The following is an 18,001-nucleotide window of genomic DNA, read 5'->3' on the forward strand; positions in this document are numbered from 1 at the left end:
TAGATGAGATTTTAAATGACTACTTTGCATTTGTATTGACTGTAGAGAAGGACAATGTAGATATAGAAATCAAGGAGTGAGATTATGATACTTGAAAGAAATAACAGCGAGATAGAGGAAGCCTTAGTAATTTTAGTTGTTTTGACAGTGGGGAAATAACCTTGTTCAGATGAGATATGAGATGTATCCAGGCTATTCTGGACTAGAGAAGACATTGCAGAGGTTCTGATATTAATTTCTAAATTCTGTCTGGCTACAGGGAGGGTGCCAGTGGTTTGGAGGACAGCTAATGTGGTACCATTATTCAAGAACAATGGTAGGGATAAACCTGGAAACTATAGAGCATTGGGTCTATCATTTGTGGTAGAGAAACTATTACAAAAAAAAAGCTGAGAAACACAATTAATCTCCATTTAGAGAGGAAAGGATTGCTTAAGAATAGTCATTATGGCTTCATACAGGGAAGATCATATTTAACAAATTTGATTGAATTTTTCAAGGAGATGACTAGGTATGTAGATGAGGGTAGTGAAGTTGATGCAGTCTACATGGACTTCTGTGTAAGGTTTTTGACATGGTCTTGCATAGAAAACTGGTTAAGAAGCTAAGAGTGTCTCATGAGATCCAAGGCAATTTGGTAAATTCAGTTCAAATTCGGCTTAGTTGTAGGAAGCAGAAGGTGATGGTTAAAAGGTGTTTAGTGACTGAACCCGATCAGTGGTGTACCCACAGAGTTCATTGCTGGATTTCATGTTGTTTGTTGTGAACATGAATAATGTAGACATGAATGTAGGAAATATGATCAGTAAGTTGATGCAAAAAGTAATGGTATGCTGAATACAAAAGCCCTAGACTGCAGGATGATAGTAGTCTCAAATGAGTGGAACAGTGGAAAATGGAATGTAAATCTAAAAGTTGAGGTGATGCACTTGGAGAGGAGTAACAAGTCAAGACAGCACACATGAAAAGGTAGAACCCTAGGAAGTACAAAACATCAGACGGACCTTGGTGTGCATATTCATAGATCCTTGAAGGTGGAAGAACAGGTAGATAAGGTGGTTAAGAAGAATCATGGAATATTTTATTATTCAAGGCCTTGACTACAAAATGAGATTATTTTGTAGCTGTATAAAGTTATTTAGACTACAACTGGAATACTGTGTGCAGATCTGGTCACCAGACTATAGGGAGCATTTAGCAGAAGAAAAAAGGGGGTAGAAATGATTCATTAGGATATTGTCTGGACTGGAACAATTCAGCTATGCAGAGAGACTAGATAGGCTGGGCTTGTTTCCTTTAGAGTTAAAAAGCTGGAGGAGCAATCTGATTGAAGTTCTGAGAGGCATAGACAGGCTGGATGGGGAGAAATGTTTCCCCTTAGTAGAAGAGTCAGTACTCACAGAGCACAGATTTATGGTAAGAGCAAGGAGGTTTTTAGATATTTGAAAAAAAAACTTCACCCAGAAGGTTACAGGTATTTAGAACTCCCCATTGCCTAAAACGGCCATAAAAATGGGAACCCTGAAGACATTTAAGAACATTTGAAACACCATAGCATACATGACTACAGACTAAGTGCTGGGAAGTATGATTAAAAAGGATGGTTACTTGATGACTGGCATGGACATGAAGGGCGGAAAAACTCTACTTAATATTTTTTTTTTAAAACTTGGCTGGAATAACTGATGGTGAAATGTCAATAGCCTGAATTTGTATGAACTTCCAGAAAGAATTTCATAAAGTCCAAAGTTGTTAACCAAAGTTGACAGAAAAATAAATGACATTATTAGCTGTAAGGGCTGAAGCACAAAATTACAAAGTGATAGATACAAAGAGATATTGAAAAGTGTGCCCAATGGATTTCAGAGTGTAGAAATATGCGGCTATCCACGTTGGATTAAACAGGATACTTTTTCAATGGTAAAGGGTAAAATTAGTGGAGATGCAAATAATTTGTCAGTCTAGGTCCATAGAACATTAAAATATAATGAGCAAGTACAGAAAATAATCAAAAAGGCTAATGCAATGGTAGATTTTAGAGGTCTAGAACTAAAGCAGAAGAAGTCATACTTCAGGTATACAAAGCTGCTTCATCAATAACCTTCCCTCCATCATAAGAAGTGGAGATGTCCACCAATGAGTACACAACATTCAGCCCAATTTGTGACTCCTCAGAAACAGAAGCAGTCCATGTCCAAATATAGTAAAACCTGAACAGCATCCAGGCTTGGGCTGAGAAGTGGTAAGCCACATTTGTGCCACACAAATGTCAGGTACTGATTGTCTTCAATAAGAGACAGTCTAACCACCATTCTTTAATATCCAATGGCTTTACCATCACTGAATCCTCACTATCAACATCCTGGGCATTACCATTGACTAGAAATTCAACTGGACTAGTCACATAAATACAATGGCTACAAGATCAGATCAGAGGCTAGGAATACTGCACCTTCCTACTCCCTAAAGCCTGTCTACAATCTACAAGGCACAAGTCAGGAATGTGATGGAATACTCACGTAACTGGATGAGTGCAATTCCAATAACATTCAAGAAGTTTTACACCACCCAGGTCAAAGCAGCTCATTTCAATGGCACCGCATCCACAAATATCTACTCCCTCCAATAATCTGCAAAATGCACTGAAGAAACTCACCAAAGATCCATTGACATCCATTCCAAACTCAAGATCATTACTATCTAGAACAATGGCAGCAGATACAGGGGAACACCGCCACGTCCTGCATGTTCTCCTATAAGCTATGATTTGGAGGTGCCTGTATTGGACTAGGATGTAAAAATTAAAAATCACACAGCACCAGGTTATAGTCCAAAAGCTAGTGATTTCAAATAAACATGTTGGACTATAGTCTGATGTTGTGTGATTTTTAACTTTAAAATCCTGAAATCACCTCCCTAATGGCATTGTAGGTCTGTCTACACAAAATGGACTATGACATTTCAAGCAGTCAGCTCATCACCACCTTCTCAAGGGCAAATAGTGATGTGCAATAAATGCTGGCCCAGCTAGCAATGCTCACATTACACTTATGAATAAGAAAATCTCCATCCAAATTAATGCTGTTACTTGATCTTCCAAGTAAGATAATTTCTTATCACTAGGCATTACTTTCAAGGTTGTTGTCCATCACCAACATTGTACGCTGTTCTCTGTTCTGGCTCTCATTTCGAAATGTCAAGAGCACAAGTATATTTAGTCCCCAAACTGATTACCTTGCAATCAGGTTTCTGTAATTGATTAAACTTACTGATTACTTCTTGTTCTCATTTTGTTCTCTTGGTATCTTGGTATGAGTGCTTCATTCATTCAAATTCAGAGCCTTTCATTTTAATTTTTCTTTTGCCTGATTATTTTCTGCTTATTTCTTGCATTTTTTGCTGCACTTTACCACTTTGCTTTATTCCCTCTACTTTTACTTTTCAATTTCTAAATTTTGCCTCCCCTGATACCTCCTTCCCAATCTTTTATTTTAAAGCCCTTTCTTCGGTCTGAGCTATTCAATTCACCAGGACACTAATTAGAACTCAGTTTAGATTGAATCACCAAACTAAACAGCTTTCTTTTCCCCGGGTACTCTATGAAATGAAACATCTTCCTTTACTCTTTGACTCAAATATTTAACTCACTAGTATGCTTGAATCCATTCCAAATTGTGTATTGTTAAGATGTAATTCATGAGTTTTTGCATGTTAGCTTTGTTACAACCAAAATTGGAGAGGTTTATTGTTTTCTTTTCTAGTTCCTCTCCTCCGCTGATCACAACAAATATTAAATTTAGCAGGGTGATAATCTTACCAATTACATAGGTCTCAGACTATGCCAGGTTCAGTATTAAGACATTTTTTTCATCAAATAATTAACAAATAATCAGTGTGTTACCAAAACCAAACTCACTCAAAGATATGAATATTGAATTATGCAAAAATATCTACTCTTTTAAATAAAAATCCAATGCACACATCTGCTTTTAAGTCTGAAGAGAAACGTAAAATTAAAACTCCGCAGAATGTGAACTTTAAAGTCCTTCGTTCAACTAATAGTAAAACCCATGAAAGAAGAATAAGTCATACATGGTCCCAATTGGTATTCCAACTCCAAGTTATAAAACTGATAGCATTGGTATGTCTTCCTGGAACAATTGTAGTTGGCTAAAATCCCTTTGTATTAAATGGTGGGAACATTCTAAGAAAATCCTCTTTGGGAACACTGCTGTAACACATGAAAATGACTTTCAGTTCACGCACTTTGCTATTGCCTCTCAGTAAGTCTTAAACTCTCACTCATTGAATTTTAAAAAATGCACAAGTCTTCTTCCACTTGCAAACTGGGCCATGTGACCTTCTTCCAGTCCTATGACTCGATTTGAGTTCCCTGCTCCTCGGACACTGTTGCTAGCATACCCAATGCCTTTTTCTTAGCAAAGTGGCCTTCGTTTAAAAGTTCAAGACATATTTGTTGTACTCCCATGATTACTTTATTAAATGGGATGTCATTCAAGGAGCATTTAAACTTTTAATAATAACAATGTAAACCACAGTAGTTGATGGATTTTCTGTTGCTTTCTCTTTTTAGCCTCACCCACAATATTAAGAAATCCGTGAAACATTGTTACCCTTGCAGTCTGACATTCATTCACTATTTACAGGCCTTGCAGAAGTTGCAATAAAAATCCGATCAATGGTTGAAGACTTTAAGCCACATATCCCACTGATTCAAGCACTGCGGAATCCTGGCATGCGAAACAGACACTGGGATATGCTATCAGAACAAATCCAAATAACCGTTAAACCTAAGGCTAACCTAACATTTTCCCGGTGTTTGGACATGAATCTTCAAGATCATGTAGAGACTATTTCTAAGGTGGCAGAAGTAGCTGGAAAGGAGTATGCCATAGAACAGGTAGGTATTTCAAAAATCATTTTGATACTTTATACAAAATAAAAATTGGAAAAGCTGCAGATTCTTAAATCAGAAACAAAAATAGAGATTGCTGGACAAGCTCAGCAAGTATGGCAGTATCTGTGGAGAGAAAGCAGAGTTAACATTTCGGGTCTAGTGTTCAGAACTGTTTTGAGGAAGGGTCATGGCTGGAAATTTGTGTACAGTTCTGATTACCACATCACAGGACGGGCATAATTTCTGTAAAAAAATTACAGAGAAGATTTAAACGGGCTTGAAAAAATTGCAGGTGTGAAAGAAAATTGAATACGTTAATGTTTTTTGCCTGAGAACAGAGGAGGCTGAGTGGTGTTTTAACTGAGATATATAAAATAATGAGGGATTTAAACAAAATAGTCAGGGAAGCATTTTTCCCCCAGCAGATAGATCAATTCTTGAGGGCACAGTTTTAAGGTGGTTAAGATGATTAGAGTGGACCTGAGGGAAAATGTTTTGGTGGGTGTCTGGAATTTGCTGCCCAGTTTTGTGGCTGAAGCAGAAATCCTAAACTTATTTTAAAAAAAGGATCAAGTGCTGGTAAGTCAGATTAGAATGGACGGCTAATTTATTCAGGAGGAAGTGAGGACTGCAGGTACTGGAGATCGCAGTCAAAATGTGGCACTGGAAAAACACAGCAGGTCAGGCAGCATCCGAGGAACAGGATAGTCGACGTTTCAGGCACAAGCCCTTCATCAGGCTAATTTATTCAGCTGGTGAAAACACAATGGGCTAAATGGCCTCTTTTTATATTATAACTTTTCTATATTTTTGGCAATTTCTCAGATTGTCACCATATACTACATGGAAAAGATGGTGGTATTGTGCAAAAGGCAGAATATTAAATAGTTTCCACTAAGAGACATAGGGAGGAATCCAATAGGATTCTGAGCATTGTGGGTTTTGGAAAGCATATAGTATAGTAATTTATTGTTACATGTATTTATGAAAATACAGTAAAATCTGCTTAAATTGCCATAATTAATCTGGAGCCATTTTATTTACATAAATTATTTAAAAAGAAATAATGCATACAAACTTAATACAAATTTCATTTTTTTGTTCCAACCGTGACTTCTTAATTTCACATGTGGCTATGGTATGCCACTTTACTAGACGGCCTCTAAAGCTACCCCTGAGGCTGCAACAGCAAGGAGGAAGCATGCTGAACCTCTTCGAAACATATAAAATTCTGACAGGGCTGGATATTCTTAATGCTGGGATGATGTTTCTCTGACCAAGGGGCCCAAGACAGGTGGTCATGGTCTCAGGATATACCTTAAATCATTTTCAACTGAGATGAAAAGAAATGTCTTCACTCAGAGGATGGTGAATCTGTAGAACTTTACCACAGAGTACTATGGAAGCCAAGTCACTGGATATATTTCAGAAAGAAAGAAATTTCTAGAGGCGAAAGGTGTCAGGAGGCACAGGGGGAGAGTGAAAATAAAGCGTTGAGATAAAGGATCAGCCATGATCATATTGAACAACAGAGTGGGATAAATGGGCTGAATGGCCTACTCCTTTTCCTGTTTTCTGCGTTTCTTTCAAAATAAAGTGATCTCCCACTATTAATGTTGATATCTTCTTATTCATAGGCCCTTGATAAGATGGAGGGTGAGTGGGAAGATATTAATTTTGATGTCATGCCATACAAAGAAACTGGAACATATATTTTGAAAAGTCCAGATGAAGCCTCTCAGTTACTGGATGATCATATTGTCATGACACAGAGCATGTCTTTCTCACCCTTCAAGAAGGCATATGAGGCAAGGATCAGCAGTTGGGAAAGCAAACTGCGCATGACACAGGTGAGGAAGAATTTTTAGGCATGTCATTTAATTTCAGTTTCATATATCAATCAACCTATAAATCATTAATAATGGAAAAAAATGCTGGTGAACTCGGTCTTCTAAACCCTATAAGAAATAAAGTATTAGATTTAATCTGGCCTTTCCATAGGATCTAGTCAAATTAATTTACTTGAATGAAATAAGCAGTTGTATTTGTCATTAGCATTAGTAAGGATTACACTATATTTGTGTTTCATGTTGTTTCAGGATGTCCTGGATGAGTGGCTGCTGTGCCAGAGATCCTGGCTCTACCTAGAACCTATCTTCAGTTCTGAGGACATCAACAGACAATTGCCAGTGGAAAGTAAACGATACCATACCATGGAGCGGTTATGGATAACTATCATGAGAAATGTAAATGAAAACAGAAAGGTATTGTTGCTATCATGTTATTTTTAACAGAATGAACATCTTTCAATAATCTTTTTTGTATTCACTCTTTCATTGGCTTCCTGCACCATGCATCTAGTTAAGAACGCTGATAAGTGTCCTGTTTGATTGTGGAACCAACTGGCTCTTCATTCTAATGGAAATACCTAGAACATCGCATCTTACAAAACATTACCTTTCAATTCATTTGGAGACTTGCATGCATCATCCCTATTTCCCACTTACTACCAGAATATTTGTTTTCTAATCCTGCTACATAGCCTGAGGTTCCCTATATTTATTTCCATGCATGTTTTGGCTGCCACTCCAGACTTAAATCCACTTCTATTTCAAATTTTTCTTTTCTCCAACATTCTTAAAATCTCTTTTCAACTTACACCTTCCAGATTCCTCTCTTCCGTTATCAAAGCTCCTTTTATTTCTCTCACATACCTACCCCACCTTTTTAGCTCCCCTCAAACTTCCTATTCTTTTGCCACCACCTCAGCGTTGTCTCACTCAATAATAAGTCTGTAGCTGCTTTTAGCTTTCCTTGGCATATTACAAAGTGCCTGTTATTGCCTCCTTATGAGCTATACCCCAACTGCCCCATCATATTTTTACATTAACCTTTCCATTCAACAATCCCTCCATGGCTTAACCTTTGTGCTTCCTTCCTATCCCATTCACCCTTCTCAGTGCTAGCCCCTTGACTCTGCCAGTGGACCAGCTCTCACTGTCCCTCTCCACAACTCCCTCCAAAATATACATTCAATTGTGAAGAAGACTTTTGGCATCATGGAACTTATTGTGGCTGACCACATTGAGATCAACCTGATTGAAGATTAATAACATCTTCTCCCTAAATGAAGCATCTCTGACTGGCTGTATCTTTTACCACATGCCCCATCAAAACTATCTGGATGGTGTTCTTATGCTTTACAAACCATTCCTTGGTCTGTCTCCTATTTTTCTTTCAAAGGGACACTTTCTCCTCCTTTCGACATCTCATGTTATTTCACCCTCCTCACCTGTTATTTAAATCCTTGTTCTCTATTTCCTTTCCAGCACCCTGGCAAATTTCACCTTAGTATACCTCTCTCCCTTCCTCCCTCAGCTCTTGCACTGATCATTGTCTTATCCTAAATTAATTCAACTTCCATCTCAACTCATCATGTCTATTTCTTCTGAGTTTATGTGTCTCTATTCTTAGCCACCCTCCGACCTTACCATTTCACTCACAACTTTCCTTGTGTTAATCCAAAATCACTTGCATTTATCTCTCAACCCTGTTTTCTTCCTTGTCTGGTTCTCAAACTAAAATCTCTCCACATTCACTAGTGTCACCCAAGTGTTTGTCCTCTGTTCACTGTGATAGTCTGCTGTTATTAATCTTCTCAAGACCCTCCTTACAACTAGTGTTTTCTTTCACCCTGGCCATTTCCCTGGTTTGGCCCTCATCTCTTCTTCCTTAAGATTAAGGGATACAGATATATATGGTTAATGTTTATGATGGACAGTTCTTTTAGTAGTTCATCATCAGTTCTGGCTAGACCATGCAAAGGTTGATTAGATTCTATTCTCTACTGCCAAGACCCTGATGTCCAAATCCCACCATAAGACCTTGGTGACTAATTTCCCCTTTTCTCACCGTAACCCACTGCAGCATTACAACACTCTTTCAATTCAGATATCTTGAATTTCTCTCTCTTAAAGGGACCGCCACTGGTAACCATATCTTCAGATGAGTAGGCCTTAAACACTGGAATTTTCTTCATAAGTTTCTCCATCTTTCTTTCCTCCTATAAGCATTTCCTTTAAACCTATCTCTTTGACCCAGCTTTTGACCATCCATCCACGATCTTATTATGTGCTTACTGGCAACATTTATCACATAATGCCACTGTGAAGTGCCTTAGTAACTTTTGGTACTTGAAAGATACTTTAAAAATCTGAATTGATATTGTGGGGTGAAGATTCTGGAATTAATTTCTGGAATTAATGAAAAGATTGTAGACAAGAGCCAGAGCCTATTCAATACATAAATTAAAAAGCGTACAACTTAGATCAAATGTACTGAATATCTCCCATCAAACAACAACATTGTAATAGGCTGTGAAAATAATGTTGATCAAGATATTCCATATACATGCCAATGGCTCTGTCGTGCTGTTGTTATGCAAAAGAGGCCACATCTGATGAAACCTCTTCAACTGGACCTTGAGAAGACAGGAGGATTTTGTTAAAGCAACACATTCTGGTATTCCAAATGAGCAAATTCTGTAGTACAAAATTGATTGTTACTGCCATTTGCCTTTGTTACAATGGGCTCAGGAAGAGATTGCTTATTGATTGACATCTTGGATTCTTTTAACAGGTTATTGAGATATGTCCTGAATTAAGGTTACTGGACAACTTACGTGAATGTAACAAACAATTGGATCTTGTACAGAAAGGTCTAAGTGAATATCTGGAGACAAAGAGAGCTTCCTTCCCAAGGTAAGAGATTAATATTCTTTTCAATGCCAGTTTTATGTGAACATTTTTTTCTGGAGTTGATGATAAGAGAGATTGTGTAGTAGAACATCTGTTTGTTTTATGAGTAATAAGGGCTAGGTTATGAAACAAATTCAGAATCGAATCAGTTTAATTGAAGAAAATGAAATTAGCTGGGTGAAAGAAAATTGAAGGTCTCCTTAAAAATAGTTTCGCAATATTTGTCTATGCCAAGAAATTCCAGTGTCTAAAATGAAGTCTTTCCTTTGAGACCACCCATTTCAACCTAATATAATTTTTCAAATGTGGTGCAATGACAGCACTATTTCATCTGAGTCCTCAGATTGCTGGTTTGAATCCCACTTCAAAGACTAGCTTAAATTTGGACTAATAGTCCAATTCTGTCCAACTAAGCATCAACTAAGCAGTGTTCTATATACAATATGTATTATTTTGGACTACCACAGCCATAAATCACAAGATCCTGTTTGGTTTTCCTTCTTCTTCCACTGGTTACCATGCTGATGGCATCAACCCAAGCTATTCACCAGGCACTGCCAGATTTCGCTCCTGTATTGCCTCCCGCAAATGTGCAAATGCAATTCATATTCATATTGCTCTTTGCATTTCTCCAGAATCATGATATTGCAGTTTTTCATATTAAATAGAGTCTATTATTCATCAGCCCATTCCTTGCATGATCAATCCAGATCCAGCTGGATTTGCTCCATTTATTCATTTCACTTACGCCCTTCTGTGCAATATCATAGAGCAACCATCTTTGAAGTAGAATTGGAAGGTTAGGAAATAAGCATATAACAATTCCATCTTTGGCACTGGGGTAAGTACAACATAAATATAAGTGTGGTAGTCTAATTACAAAATTGCACAAAGAGCAGAAATTTTAATTTTTTTTATTACAGATTCTACTTCTTGTCAGATGATGAATTACTTGAGATCTTGTCTCAGACTAAAGATCCTACTGCTGTTCAGCCTCACCTGCGGAAGTGTTTTGAAAATATTGCTCTTGTAAGTCAAAAGAGAAGGAAACAAAGGAAGCTAAAGCACAGTGGTTAAGTGCTAAATCTCAATTGAAAATGTGTTGCTGGTTAAAGCACAGCAGGTTAGGCAGCATTTCAGGAATAGGGAATTCGACGTTTCGAGCATAAGCCCTTCATCAGGAATGAGAGAGAGTAGCCAAGCAGGCTAAGATAAAAGGTAGGGAGGAGGGACTTGGGGGAGGGGCGATGGAGGTGGGATAGGTGGAAGGAGGTCACGGTGAGGATGATAGGCCGGAGTGGGGTGGGGGCGGAGAGGTCAGTAAGGAGATTGCAGGTTAGGAGGGCGGTGCTGAGTTGAGGGAACCGACTGAGACAAGGTGGGGGGAGGGGAAATGAGGAAACTGGAGAAATCTGAATTCATACCTTGTGGTTGGAGGGTTCCCAGGCGGAAGATGAGGCGCTCCTCCTCCAGCCGTCGTGTTGTTATGTTCTGCCGGTGGAGGAGTCCAAGGACCTGCATGTCCTCGGTGGAGTGGGAGGGAGAGTTAAAGTGTTGAGCCACGGGGTGGTTGGGTTGGTTGGTCCGGGCGGCCCAGAGGTGTTCTCTGAAGTGTACCGCAAGTAAGCGGCCTGTCTCCCCAATATAGAGGAGGCCACATCGGATGCAGCGGATGCAATAGATGATATGTGTGGAGGTACAGGTGAACTTGTGGCGGATATGGAAGGATCCCTTGGGGCCTTGGAGGGAAGTGAGTGCGGAGGTGTGGGCGCAAGTTTTACATTTCCTGCTGTTGCAGGGGAAGGTGCCGGGAGTGGAGGTTGGGTTGGTGGGGGGTGTGGATCTGACGAGGGAGTCACAAAGGGAGGGGTCCTTGCGGAATGCTGATAGGGGAGGGGAGGGAAATATATCCTTGTGGTGGGGTCCGTTTGGAGGTGGCGGAAATGACGGCGGATGATACGTTGTATGCGGAGGTTGGTGGGGTGGTAGGTGAGAACCAGTGGGGTTCTGTCTTGGTGGCGGTTGGAGGAGCGGGGCTCAAGGGTGGAGGAGCGGGAAGTGGAGGAGATGCGGTGGAGGGCATCGTCGATCACGTCTGGGGGGAATCTGCGGTCCTTGAAGAAGGAGGCCAAACCAACCTCCGCATACAACGTATCATCCGCCGTCATTTCCGCCACCTCCAAACGGACCCCACCACCAAGGATATATTTCCCTCCCCTCACCTATCAGTGTTCCGTAAGGACCACTCCCTTCGTGACTCCCTCGTCAGACCCACACCCCCCACCAACCCAACCTCCACCCCCGGCACCTTCCCCTGCAACCGCAGGAAATGTAAAACTTGCGCCCACACCTCCGCACTCACTTCCCTCCAAGGCCCCAAGGGATCCTTCCATATCCGCCACAAGTTCACCTGTACCTCCACACACATCATCTATTGCATCCGCTGCATCCGATGTGGCCTCCTCTATATTGGGGAGACGGGCCGCTTACTTGCGGAACGCTTCAGAGAACACCTCTGGGCCGCCCGGACCAACCAACCCAACCACCCCGTGGCTCAACACTTTAACTCTCCCTCCCACTCCACCGAGGACATGCAGGTCCTTGGACTCCTCCACCGGCAGAACATAACAACACGACGGCTGGAGGAGGAGCGCCTCATCTTCTGCCTGGGAACCCTCCAACCACAAGGTATGAATTCAGATTTCTCCAGTTTCCTCATTTCCCCTCCCCCCACCTTGTCTCAGTCGGTTCCCTCAACTCAGCACCGCCCTCCTAACCTGCAATCTCCTTACTGACCTCTCCGCCCCCACCCCACTCCGGCCTATCACCCTCACCGTGACCTCCTTCCACCTATCCCACCTCCATCGCCCCTCCCCCAAGTCCCTCCTCCCTACCTTTTATCTTAGCCTGCTTGGCTACTCTCTCTCATTCCTGATGAAGGGCTTATGCTCGAAACGTCGAATTCCCTATTCCTGAGATGCTGCCTAACCTGCTGTGCTTTAACCAGCAACACATTTTCAGCTGTGATCTCCAGCATCTGCAGACCTCATTTTTTACTGCTAAATCTCAATCTCTGGGACCCTCTTTCTGCGGCTGCAGAGTCCCTCTGTAAAATGAATTTGAAGGGTCATAATCTAGTTTCTGGTGGGCAAGTGAGCACCAAACAAAATAATGGCCATTGTTTTAGCTGGAACTAAACACGTTCAAGCACCAGAGAATACCTGCCTGCAGGTTTTTTTAAAATGCCAGTCTGCTGCAGTAAAAAGCAAACCTTCTGAAGTTAGGGCTGAGGCAGAGTGGAGGAAGCTTTACTAAGTGTCTAAATGTTTCAAGATGATTTAGGAATATCTGATTATGATGCTTGGTGTTGGAAATGTTCCAATCCCAGCACAAACATCTGATTATCTTGATCAATAAAACAATATTATCAAGAATTTTTTAGTTGTAAACATCAATGTCAGGGCATTTCATGAAGATAGCTAGAATTAATTTGTTGGCAGGGGAAAATAGAGATGTATAGACAGCGCAGTATTTTTTTAAACTCGATTCTAAAGTTAAATTGTATAAGGGATAATTCATAATATATTTTTCAGGGCGATATCCTAATTCCCCAACAAGGCCCCTTTGAAACCTTTTATAGGGCCTCTATATTCCCCACTTCATGAGAGGACAAAAAGTGGTTACAGTTTATAATGTGACCTGAAGAAAAATTGCATTCAAGTAAACCTTAATATTTAATCCTTGTTAAACTCCAAAAATTGCTGATCCTTTTCCACAGCCTCTACCATTATTAACAATCTTTTGGAAATAGAAATGTTAACAATTCTTTACTCAATTCAAAACTTGCCCATCAGTCCCTCAAAGTACAGTGCTGTTTATTACCTTTCAATGGGGCATTTTGTCATATAATTTTTCTAAAGATATGCACCACTGGCTTTCAAATGGCTAACAACTTTATAACTAAATTGATAAGAATGACACTGTCATAATACATATTAGAAGAGCTGGTACAGACCTGATGAGCTAATGGCCTCCTTCTGCACTGTAACAATTCTTTGATTCTATGAGTCAAAATTCTTTTTAGAAACTATGATGAGATTCCTTAAAAGTTAATTGACTTTTAAGGTATTTGAACAAATAATCCTTTCTAACAACTTGCTTACAACCAAAGTCAAGCAAACTGTCCATTATTTTCTGGGTTAAGGCTTAATACCTTTTTGCAATCGAAATTAAGATGCCCAAATGTAAACATCATGCAAATATCAAAAAACTTCCACTTCAGGGTAAACATCAAATTTATGTACTACTTTATTTGTAATAAAACATTCCAAGATACTTCATAGAAGTGTCAAAAATGAAGTTAATCATGATATCATTTAAGATGATATTAGGGCAGATTGTTAAAAAGCATGATTTGAAGGGGTAGATTTTAAGGAATGTCTTGAAAGAAGATAGAAAGGTGGGAAGACGTAGGGAGGGAATTATTTGAAACAATTAAAATCAGGGATGGTTAAAAGGCTAGAATTAACTGAGCACAGGTACAATAAAGGGTTGTGAATATGGAAGACATTACAGAGGTGGGAAATGGAGTGAGGCCGCTAACAGATTTGAAAACAAGAATGAGATTTTAAAATTAAGGTGAACCTCGATTTGGAGTTAAGGAAGAACTGAGTGCTGGGGCAATAGAGCTTGGTATTAGTAAGGACCCAGGCAGAAGATGTGGTAAGGTAAGGAAAATGTTTGGAGAAGGCAAGATTATTGAGATGGGAAATAGACTGCCTTAGTGATGGCATAGACGTATGATTGAAAGTTCATATGACTCCAAAACTGCAAACATTCTGGTTTAGTCTCAGACAGTTGCTAGTGTGAGGAATGGAGTCAGTAGCTAGGGTATGAAGTTGGAAGCAGAGACTGGACGCACATGGCTTTAGTCTTCCGAATATTTCATTGAAGAAAATTTCTACTGGATGTCAGTAAACAATCTGATAATTTATTAGCAGCAGTGAAGCCAAGAAACATATCAAGAGCTGGCTGTCCTTGGCATACAGTACATGTGAAAATTGGCTTTTTCATTTTGGATTATGTCACCATAGGCTACATATAGATGAAAACTTGGAGGTTCAACATTTCAAGCATAAGGTCTTCATCAAGAATGAGGAGGTGGCCCAAGAGAGCTGAGAGATAAATGGGAGGTGGGGGTGGGGCTGGGGGAAGGTAGCTGGGAATGCGATAGGTAGATGAAGGTGGGGGGTGATAGTGATAGGACAGAGTGAAGGGTGGGAGCAGATAGGTGGGAAGAAAGATTGACAGATAGGACAGTTCAAGAGGGTGGTGCTGAGTTGGAAGGTTGGATCTGGGATAAGATGGGGGGAGGGGAAATGAGTAAACTAGTGCAATCCACATTGATCCCGTGTGTTTGGAGGCTCCCAAGGTGGAACATGAGGTGTTCTTCCTCCAGGCATCAGATGGTTAGTGTTTGGCGGTGGAGGAAGCCTAGGACTTGCATGTCCATGGTGGAATGGGAGGGGGTGTTAAAGTGTTCAGCCACGATTGATGGGTTGTTTAGTGCGTGTGTCCCAGAGATGTTCTCTGAAACATTCCGCAAGTTGGCATCCTGTCTCCCCAGTGTAGAGGAGACCACATCGAGAGCAATGGACACAGTAGATGACGTGTGAGGAAGTACAGTTAAATGTATGGAAGGATCCTTTGGGGCCTATCTCAGAGATGAGGCGGGGAGGTGTGGGTGCAGGTTTTGCACTTCTTGCGGTGCCAGGGGAAGGTTCCGGGAGCAGAGGGTAGATTGGTGGGGATGTGGACCTAACAAGAGAGTCGCAGAGGGAATTGGCTTTCTGGAATGCAGATAGGGGTGTGGTGGGGTCTGTTGTAGGTGGCGGAGATGGCCCCTAAGGATCCTTCCACATCCGACAGAGATTTACTTGTACTTCCACTCACATTATCTACTGTGTCTGTTGCTCTCGATGTGGTCTCCTGTACACTGGGAAGACAGGACGTCAACTTGCGAAACGTTTCAGAGAACATCTCTGGGGTCACACACTAAACAACCCCACTGCCCTGTGGCTGAACACTTTAACTCCCCCTCCTACTCCACCAAGGACATGCAAGTCCTGGGCCTCCTCCACTGCCAAATTCTAACCACCCAACACCTGGAGGAAGGACGCCTCATCTACCATCTTGGGACCCTCCAACCACATGGGGTCAATATGGATTTCACCAGTTTCCTCATTTCCCCTCCCCCCACCTTATCCCAGATCCAGCCTTCTAAACCGGCATCATCCTCTTGAACTGTCCTACCTGTCCATCTTCCTTCCCACCTATCCACTCCACCCTCTGCTCCGACCTATCACCATCACCCCCCACCTTCATCTACCTATTGCATTCCCAGCTACCTTCCCCCTTGCCCCACCCCCATCTCATTTATCTCTCAACCCCTTTGAGTTGCCCACTCATTCCTGATGAAGAGCTTATGCTCAAATCGTCGACTCTCCTGCACCTCGGATGCTTCCTGACCAGTTGTGTTTTTCCAGCACCACACTCTTCAACTCTGATCTCCGGCATCTGCAGTCCTCATTTTCTCTGAGAAAAATGGGAGGGGCCAAGGATACATCTATGAGAGGCACCAATGGCAATGGTGTAGGAGTGGAAGATAAACTATTACAAGTGATACACTTATTATAATTAAATTGATAAGAATTGAAATTGACAAGTGCAGTCCCACCGGGCTGGATGGCAATGGAGAATGGTGGTGTGGTTAGTTGTGTCAAAGCTGAAAGATCAAGTAGGAGGAGGATGGATTGTCTGCCCAAGGGAGCAAATCTCTCTGTATTAACTTAGTGTCTCAATCCAAAAATTTGATGCACTAGAGCCTCATTTTACATTTTCTACCAAATTCTGTTCCAGTAAAGCCTCATGCACAGCAATACATAGGTTTTACAGGTTCTGCGGGAAGAGGAAAGTTTCGAGACCCCCCTGTTTCTTGATAGCCAGTTTTAATCCAGTTCTGTCTTAAATTACATTAGATTTATTTATGTTTTCTAATTTTGCTGTTATAGTATAAAGGTTTAATATTTTCTATTTAATAGTTAAATTTCCAGGAGGACCTCAACATCACACATATGTACTCTGCAGAAGGAGAGGAGATTGAACTCTTCAGAACAATCTATCCCACTGGAAATGTGGAGGACTGGCTGCTGGATGTAGAAAAGGTTATGAAGGAAAGTGTAAAAGATAATATCGAGCGATCATTGAAAACATATCCAGAGGTAAGAGAAAGTGTCAATGTTGTTTCATTGGCCCCTTCATCAGTCTCCATTGAGTAATAGGTTGTGAAATTGTTTCTGCGGGGTGATAATTACATTTGTGCTCCAGATGGTTTTTATGGAAGAATAAAAGAATCTTCTTCGTGATTAAATCAAGGATCATGGATTGTGACTAAGGCACAAATAAGACAAAAGCTGCACTAAAATGAGGCATATATTATTATATTTATATTAAGACCAAAGTATTGTTCAAAAGAATATTACTGACAATTTGCTTTCAGCAAATGTCAGCATGCAGTGTAATGTTGGAATGATTTTCCTCAGATGCTGTCAGCAGGAAGCTTAAATAAGACAATGTGATTACCATAAGTGTCCCACCAAAAAGGAAGATATCTCATTCAAAATGAAAATTTGTTTGGCACTTTGGTGAGCAAGTCTCCACAGAGCTGTTAGAGTCAGCCATAGAGTTGTACAGCACAGAAACTGACCCTTCAGTCCAACTCATCCATGCTGGCCAGATATCTTAGATTAATCTAGTCCCACTCTTGACCATTTGGCCAGATCCCTCCTGTTCATGTACCCATCCAGATGCTTTTTAAATGTTGTCCTGGGTAGTGTTGCCAAACAGAGACCTTGCAGTATTGGTTCATAGTTCCTTGAAGATGGAGTTGCAGAGTAGTGAAGAAGTCATTTGCTTGATTAGAAAAATAGGTTAAATCATAAATATTTAAAATGTTTTTAAAACTCCCATCCTATTGACAAATGTCAAGATATCCAAAGGTAATACTAGTAAGGAATGTAACATCAGTTTGAATTACTATTTGTAATACTAGTTTGGCTGCATTCAGGCAAAATCTGTCACAGATGTAGACTAGTGGTCCTTAAAGAAGCCACACTTCCCAAGGTATGATTTAAGATACACTTAACTAAATTCATAGCAAAGCGGATCTTGTTGGTCTTATCATTTTAATAAGTCAATTCACATTTTTTCCGATTACTAATTCATGCCCCACAGAATCAAATGCTCCTATTTACTTTCCAAACAAATA

The 18,001-nt window shown here is 40.6% G+C and overlaps 1 protein-coding gene across 1 annotated transcript in view; it reads left to right on the top strand.

Moving 5' to 3' along the window:
* The window catches only part of dnah1 (dynein, axonemal, heavy chain 1), a 437,548-nt gene that overhangs the window by 115,235 nt on the left and 304,312 nt on the right, over positions 1-18,001 (top strand). Inside the window, exons 19-24 of the mRNA XM_060835044.1 lie at positions 4,668-4,921; positions 6,556-6,768; positions 7,018-7,182; positions 9,557-9,678; positions 10,599-10,704; positions 16,776-16,955. Coding sequence (XP_060691027.1) covers positions 4,668-4,921; positions 6,556-6,768; positions 7,018-7,182; positions 9,557-9,678; positions 10,599-10,704; positions 16,776-16,955 — 1,040 coding nt within the window. The remainder of the gene's footprint in view (positions 1-4,667; positions 4,922-6,555; positions 6,769-7,017; positions 7,183-9,556; positions 9,679-10,598; positions 10,705-16,775; positions 16,956-18,001) is intronic.

Source organism: Hemiscyllium ocellatum, chromosome 14, assembly GCF_020745735.1.
Source record: "Hemiscyllium ocellatum isolate sHemOce1 chromosome 14, sHemOce1.pat.X.cur, whole genome shotgun sequence".
Lineage (NCBI taxonomy): Eukaryota > Metazoa > Chordata > Chondrichthyes > Orectolobiformes > Hemiscylliidae > Hemiscyllium > Hemiscyllium ocellatum.